The sequence below is a fragment of the Hylobates moloch genome, unplaced genomic scaffold, assembly GCF_009828535.3.
Source record: "Hylobates moloch isolate HMO894 unplaced genomic scaffold, HMol_V3 SCAFFOLD_4, whole genome shotgun sequence".
Lineage (NCBI taxonomy): Eukaryota > Metazoa > Chordata > Mammalia > Primates > Hylobatidae > Hylobates > Hylobates moloch.
This window is the reverse complement of record NW_026652279.1, coordinates 104,798,474-104,807,047: the sequence shown is the minus strand read 5'-3', so window position 1 is coordinate 104,807,047 and position 8,574 is coordinate 104,798,474. Positions and strand designations below refer to the sequence as shown.

The following is an 8,574-nucleotide window of genomic DNA, read 5'->3' as shown; positions in this document are numbered from 1 at the left end:
GTCTATGATTTGGGTTTCTAACAGCTGCTTTTAAAAGTGAACCAATCAATACCGTGTCCTGAGGGACAACTGGGCTGAGCATCTCATGAGGAAGTAAAGGGAAGTGTAGAAAAAATGAAAGACTAACATAGACTTTTAATAAATAAAAGAGTTCACAATGTAGATGAAGTTATATAACACACGAGGTGTTCTTCAAGAGTTATACAACAGAAAAATTGAGTGTAAATTCAATTTTGGCAGGTTTTATTTTAACTGCATTGGGAAAACCACATAGATAAAACTATCTTGTTTATCCTTTACAATTTTAAAGCAAAACAAACACAAAAGCATTTTATTTATTTAATTGTAGTGTACCCGTATTTTCACATATTGGTTTTAAAAAAATCTCTGCTTACAAGAAGAAAGGAAAGGCTGGGCGCAGTGGCTCACGCCTGTAATCCCAGCACTTTGGGAGGCCGAGGCGGGCGGATCACGAGGTCAGGAGATCGAGACCATCCTGGCTAACACAGTGAAACCCCGTCTCTACTAAAAATACAAAAAAAAAAAAATTAGCCGGGCTTAGTGGCAGAAGCCTGTATTCCCAGCTACTCGGGAGGCTGAGGCAGGAGAATGGCGTGAACCCCGGGGGGCGGAACCTGCAGTGAGCCGAGATCGCGCCACTGCACTCCAGCCTGGGCGACAGCGAGACTCCATCTCAAAAAAAAAAAAACAAAAAACAAACAAAAAACAAGAAAGGAAAGCCCAAACAAGAATGTAGTATGTAAGCGAGTACAAAATGGGATAGAGTAGAAGGCAAACTGATTACCTAAATCCCAAGAAGTCAAGAAACAAAGTGTAACTCAGATCCAAGCAGGGTTAACCAGGAAAGGCTGCATTTCTGTGTGTACCTGCTGCTTTCTTCAGCACTGCACTATACAACATTCTGGGGCAGCCCAAGAGATGCAGACTATACAAATATAGTCTCACATCTCACCACCAACGCGCAAACATTCCAGAGGCATGGAAGCCAAAGTGTAAACACTTCTGCAGTCAACTCTTAACTATTCACATTTACAGAAGGAAAGAGCAAAGGCACCGCTAATCCAAGAATAGATAAATGGAAAGATCACTGAGTTGGCTTTGGAATACGCTCTTGAATATAGGCATATCTGTGTTCAAGGAACTCACAAGTCTGTTATGAATATTAGTCATAAGGAGTTATAAACTTTCTCCAGGAGTCAGAAACCTTTTCACCATTTATTACAGCTACTGGAAATAGAGAATTAACTGGACAATCTCAAAGACACATTCTTAGACTGGTAACTAAAATTCCATTGACTCCACCAGACAACTATAAAACTATACAGAGTTTTGGAATTTGGCAAAAAAGTATGGCATGGACAAATAACCTGGTTCAAAATTGAAAATAAACAGCAGGAAACAATTTTTTAAAATTCTATAAAAGTACTGAAATTCCCTTTCAATTGCTGCAAGTTACCTCGTTTCAGTTGTCTTGTTTTCATTGTCTCTCTGCTCCTTTCAATAAATTCGGTCTTCTTGTTTTCATCTTTAATACATTGAGCTATCTCTTCATTTCTTGTGCAAGGTCTGCTGCTTCACTTTCATGAGCTGTCTTCAGAAACTTGCTCTGGATGTTCTCCTTGAAAGCTCTTGTCCATGAACATTTCAGATAAAATCTTATCAAAGCTTCCTCCATCATCACTCCGAGTCAAAGAAAGTCACTCTGCTAAACTTTACAAAAGAACTTTAGCTATGTGCACTTGGATGGATATGATAAGCTTCCAGGGAAGAATTAAAGAGATTAGGTACTCCTTGCCCATGATGCACAATGACACTGGATCCTTTCATAAACCTAATTTCACATTTATAACCCCAGGTCACATGCATCAGAGAATGAGCCAAAAGTCATACAAGCCCCTTCATTCTGATTCCCACATGTTTAGAATGAGTGCAATATAATATAAACAGCATGTGTTTCAGAGTCTGAATTTGGTTCCCAGTCCCACCACTTACTGGCTATGTAATCTTGGAAAAGATCCTAAACTCCTCTGAGCCTGTCTCTTAACCTGTAAAATGGGGATACATAATAGAACCTCTTAGGCTAGCTATGAAAATCAAGGTAACATAGGTAGAATGTTTGGCACAGGTACTAAACAAATGTTAGCTAATATTACTAACGCTTTTCTTAAAGTGAACTTATTCTAATTATTGGTTTTTAGCATTGTAGTTTAGATGTCCATATTGAACCAATATCTCTATGTGATTTTTATCCTGTCATAATTGAAGTTTGCCACTGTTGATTCCCCCCGCTAAGTTGAGATCCTAATTTGAAATTTATGGCCAACATCTAGCCTGAGTGATCATATTCTACCCGTGTGAAATTAAGCTCCCTCTTAATGCTGAAGATTGAATATCTATTTCTCCACATCTATGTAATATAGTCTGTTCAGACTTAAAATTTGGACCAATACTGCTAGACACTATTGAATCAAACAGAGAGGGAAAGGGTTATTATGGCAGGAAGAGAAATGAACATTACTTAATGAACTTGCATTTCAATTGAGCAGGGTTTTTAATACAAAAGAAAGAGCTTTTTATAAATTCTTTTGCTCAGCAACAATAAAAAGAGGAAAAGAGCCCTCAGCTGGGAACAATAGTTACTCAGCTCATAAAAAATCATTAGAAGGAACATTTTCTTTGTCCGCCATGCCCAGCAATTTTGCTGGTGGGCAATGATCCAGATCACTTAGGTTCCACCTATAAAAATGAGTCCAGAGAACCTTCTCAACTTTTCCAGCTAATAAATTATGCTAACAAAAGTCCTAATCGCTTAATGTGTGTAATGCCACCATAAATAAAATTCTGACTCATAATTCATGGAATGTTTTTGACAAGTAGATGATACTGATCCAGCCATTAAAAGGATTTGCTCTTTGGGTTGCTTTTCCATTGGAAGGGAGGGACTATGCTGACACATTTACTCATTCCCATCAAGTCCTCCTTGCAGCCAGGAGCCTATATCTAGTTGGTGACTGTTGGGCGAGGTGCAGGGTGCCAGAGGACAGCACGGTTCCACTGTGTGAAATTTGCTGGTGTACTTGGATATTTAACTTTTCACTGCAGTCTCCGTAGCTCATCTTAAGTTGGTTGAGTCAAGAGAAACTTCATATTCTTGACATAAAGAGCCTGGCTGATTCATCTTCTCGCACAAACGATATTAAACCGTATTAAGCTAATTGTCAAGTGTGTTCAATTACCTTATCAATAAAAGCTCTTTTCTGTGTTCAAGGTTCCCCAAGACAACCCAAAGATTTCTGCACATGAATAAAATATATTTCTAACGACGCTGCTGGGTGATCAATCATAAGCACGCCCATTAATGCAACTAAGACTTGTTAATTAAAAAGTATGAGGGAAAAAGTCTCCTGTTTAAGAATTTTTTTTTAGTTTGAACATGTTGAACATTTTAAGAATGAATTTATATCTTTACTGCCTGATATAGTTAAGTATTCAATATTTGCTGAATGTCTAAAATACATTTCATAAAAAGTGCTTTGAAGACTAAACAATGTATTCCAAGCCCAATATTTTTTCCTTACTAAACTTCCCTTCATTTTTTACTTTACGCTGAAGACTGGCACCATCAACTAAAATCTAAATAGCATTCTATGTTCCCCTTTAATTAACTGTCCATGACTTACACTTCCTCTGCATCTGAATTGTTTTATTTTTAAAAGGCCTTTCTAGTCCCTCAGATTGCATCTAAGATGTAAGAATGCACAGAAACTGCAATATCAACAGAGCTTAATTAAGCAGAATATGCAATGACAGCAAATATGCAAGCACAATCTTTACTGAAGACAGGTAACCACTCAAATAAGCTTTTTACAGATAAGGAGTTGGGGGTGGGGGGTGTAGCTGGTGAAAATTCAGTTTTCTAATTATACTGCCATTTAGATAATTACTCCTGAATATCTGCAACTGTACTTGTTCACTGTAACAATAAACAAGACAGATATGATCCCTGCTCTCAGAGAGCTCAAAATTCGTGATATTACTTTTGCTGGACGTACCAGAAAAAGAGGGATACATTTTAGCCTTCTACTATGTAGGTATAGTTGTGGAGATCTGGGGATTAGGATGGCATCCTTAGGTACAACAATAACAGCAGAAAAATAGTAGTTGTATTTATTATCTGAAACTTTGAGCTTATACTCAAAGTAACTGTAGTTCAATTATACATGCCTGATTTTGTTCTTAAGTAATGCCTTCACAGACTCAAGGGGAAAAAAAAAATCCCAAACCTGTCTTGCTGCATATTAAAGATGACCACTGATTCTTTCAGTCCTCTCTATCCTCTCCCTTTGAATCGAGGCAGGTTCTGTAATTCTTAGACCAACTGAATATGGCACAAGTGATGCCCTGACAGTTTCCAGACCCAGAACAATTTGGCAGCTTCCATGTTTTTGTCTCTCAGACCAAAGCTGCTATGGTGACGATGCTCTAGTAGCCCTGTTGAGAAGCCTATGTAAAGAGGAACCTAGGCAGAAAGGAGCTGAGGCTCTCAGCCAATAACCAGGCCCAACTTGCTGGCCAGAGAAGTGGTGCCTCCAGCCTGCTAATGCTGCAAGGAATAGAGACGAGCTGTCCCCACCATGCTCTATCCAAATTGCAGATTCGAGGGTAAAATAAATGATTACTGGGACATAACTGAAACTTTACCCTGAATCCAAGGTATTATTAAAGATAAAACTAATTAAATAAGGGAGTGAAAGTAAAAATTGTATTTTAGCGTTTACATGACCAAATGCTTTACACATCCTTATTCTCTACAATAACCTTATTCAATAGGATTTTAAAATATTTATTGTACTTTGTTATAGGGCACATGTGCACAACGTGCAGGTTTGTTACATATGTAGACATGTGCCATGTTGGTGTGCTGCACCCATTAACTTGTCATTTACATTAGGTATATCTTCTAATGCTATCCCTCCCCTCTCTCCCTACCCCACAACAGGCCCTGGTGTGTAGGATTATTTTCTCTATTTTATAGATATGAGTTATTGACTAGAAAATTAAGTAACAGCCCAAGATCACATAACAGGAAGATAGTATTCAAAAGCAGATCCAAGGCACCTGCAAAGAAAATGGGAATTAAGGAAATTCCAAGCTAATGCTGGGGTGACTCAAATTCTCATGAATAAAGTATGGATTAGGAAAATATGACATCAATTAAAAGGTGCATCTGAGACTGCCCCAATACTCCTTAGCAGAGCTTTCCAAATTAGTGGTAACAATTTTTGATGCATAGTATTCAGAAAATAGCAATATTTTCTTAGTACGTAAAACTTTATGATGCCTGCTAAATGCAAGTGCTCCAGACTAAAGAGGTTACAAAGATGAATGGCAAGATCCTTGCTCTACAGGTTCTTGCATTTTAATATGAGAAATAAGGTATGTTACACCAAGAGTTGCTTCACAAGGTACCAAGCTATAGCCCCTATAGGTATGTACCATGTGAAGAATAAAGTGCTATGGGAATTTATTCATTCACTCAACAAATATTTATTGGGTGCCAGTGTAACACCAAACAAGACAGATACAATGCCTGCTTCTCAGAAAGCTGATAATTCATATTACTTTTGCTGGATGCACCAGAAAAAGAGTGATACATTTTAGCTTGGCCTTCAACTATGCCTAGACTTTGGGCAGGTGGACATCTGGGGATTGGGATGGCATTCTTAGGTACAAGGATAACAGGAGAAAAAATGAAAACACTAAAGCATGAGAAAATTAGTAGGACACATATGGGGACTTTAAAGCAAGAACAATATTTTATCGACTTCAAGGTCCCATCAATTTAATTCAGGATCATTATTTTATAAACCAAAAGAAAAAATAGTAATTAAAGTTTTACAGAAATGGTTCTCAAGTGGGGGCGATTATTGTCCTGTAAAGGGCATTTGGCAATATCTGGAACCATTTTTGTTGTCACAACTCATGAGAAACGACTAGTCTTTAGTAGATAACGGGTCAGGGATTATTGCTAATCATCTAAAACGCACAAGAGACCTCCCACAAAAAAGGAATTATTTGGCCTAACATGTCAATAATGCCAAGGTTGAGAACTCCTAAACTACAGAACATTAGAAGTTGAAAGATGCATCTACGATATCTAAAAAGTATTTTAAGATAGAGAAAATGCAGTAGTTCAGTTTACCTGGAATGAACCCAAGATTTGTAAAGGAATACTGGGAAATAATGCTGGCACTCTATCTGAATCTGTTCTCTCACCTTTGGAATAGTAAAGTGATAATGATCAGGCACTATGTTTTAAGAAATTAATTTAATGCAGTGTAAGTCACAGGGCTGGCCTTTGATGACCACTCTGTCCAAACCTTGCTTTCCAGAAACCCTGCACTCTAATCACTCCAATTGATATATCTATTTCTGCTAATTCTTATCTCAGAAGAAATAACACTTACCTCAGCAATCATATGGTATCTCTGATTATTTTTCTTTTTTAAAGCCCAGCTCTATGCCACTTATTCCTCCTCTCATGCAGTGTTTAACACATTCTCCTTTGAACTTTTAAAATTTATCATCTGTATCTAACAGTATTCACTATTTATGTGATTTATCCTTCCTCTACATATAAGTTCCTTTGGTTCATGATCCATGACTGCTTCATACTTGCAACTCTCAGGGGATGCACGATAGTGCCTTGCACATCAAAAGGGGTCAATAAATATTTGTAGAATGAGTAATGAATAAACATACAGTACTGGAAGACTATAATTAAATACAAACTCCTCAGACTTCTCTCAACCTTTCCGCACAGGGCTCATTTTGTAAACCTGAATCATTTTAGTAGCTCTCCAAGTCCTCATGCTTTAGCTATAGGGTCTCAGAGACAGCGGGGTTCTTTAACAAGTCCTTAACCCCTACTTTACTAAACACCATTTAATAAATTCCATTACACTTCAGATCATATCTCCAAGAAGTATCAGCCAGTGCCTGTTCTCAAGACATTTAAAACACCTTATATAGGCAGAGTCCCAAATTCCCTGAAAAAAAGACAATGAGGGTACAAATATAAGCAATAAGAGAAGTTCTACTCATTGTTCACAAATTCCAATTGCATTCTTGATAATCATACTTTTTGCACACATGTGTGTGTGTGTGTAGGGGGGGAATTTAGAACATAACAAAAATCTTTAAAAAATGTATGAATGTCACAAAGAAAATAAAAAAGATCAGTTATAGAATTTTAAGGAGATCTTTAAAAGATAATAAAAAGCAAGACTATTAACATTTTATTATTATACAGCTTAATGGTGGAAGATAAGATTGTGGTCAATCCATATAGAAAATTAAGAAGACTGTGTTTTAGAATATTTTGCAGGGCTTTTTTTTTTTTTTTTTTTTTTTGAAGTCCCCTCTTTTTTTTCCTTCAGTGTGGTCCTTAAGCATCAATGTTTGGTGGGTGCTTCTAGCAAGTCTTTTGCTTCATTTATTTTGGCTGCTACGTAAGGAGATCCACCTGAGAGAACAAAGAAAAATAAATTAAAATACACTTCATCACTGACATACTTTAAAGTCCCCAAAATATAAAAATACTCTTCTCTGATATTGTCTCACACATTAATCCTCTGACAAATTATTTTATAAGCTAACTAGAAATCAAAACAGTATAAATTAAACTTGATTAGTGAAGTCCTACAACTATCCAACAATAAAAAAAAAAATCTCTGAGAAAAATGGTACAAGAAAGTTATGATCAGGAATAACTTGAACAACATTCAACTATTGCACGGGTCAGACATTCACCTTTCAAGTATTTGACCAGAGAATTTTCTAAAATTAAGTGGATAGTTAGGCAAATAAAATAAGTCTTTTCCATAACTGTTTTTTTTTTTTAAAGACACATTCATCTGTGAAAAGGGTTATCTTTTTGAAGAAGGTAAATCAATCCAAGGGGTCTTTTAAAGTATTAATCAAATCTTATGATGTCACAAAAATAAAATGCATGTTTAAAAAAGGCAACTATGTACTATCCAGTGCTAAAAACCTATTTACTTAATAGAGATAAATGATCTAATATTAATAAATGAGAGATAAAAATAATGTCAAAAGAAATTTTTTGTTCTCTGATTCTATTAGAATATTTACAGAGTATAGTTTTGGATTTACAGTGCCCCAAAATAAAATTAAGTCAGTTCTTTTTTAGAGTTCTTTGCAATTAATTCTTTCTAATGCAAACATCAAGAGGAAAATTGAGGTGAATTTCAAATACAGAATCATTGTAAATCAAACAGAACCTATTTGACATACAAAAATACCAGCCCCAAACTGTCACATGAAAGCTAAACATCATACACCTTCTAACTTCTAGTCCTGAATACTGTCACTGTTTAATGCTCAGACTAACAATCATATTACAGCTCACCAGTCTCTTTGTGTTTTTTATTTTGTATTGCCCCTTAAGTGCAAACCATCTCAGTAGCTTACAACAAACCAAAAAGCATCTAGCTAGTATTGGTGTAAATTGTCCTGACTTTTTTCCGGCCT

General features: G+C 36.3%; 1 protein-coding gene across 2 annotated transcripts in view; it reads right to left on the bottom strand.

The window, feature by feature from the left end:
• Positions 1–226: 226 nt before the first annotated feature.
• Positions 227–8,574, bottom strand: part of DNAJC15 (DnaJ heat shock protein family (Hsp40) member C15) — an 86,780-nt gene continuing 78,432 nt past the window's right edge. For both annotated transcript variants that reach the window (XM_032150794.2, XM_032150795.2), the window contains one exon: positions 227–7,546. In XM_032150794.2, coding sequence (XP_032006685.1) covers positions 7,476–7,546 — 71 coding nt within the window. In that variant the 3' untranslated portion in view covers positions 227–7,475. The remainder of the gene's footprint in view (positions 7,547–8,574) is intronic.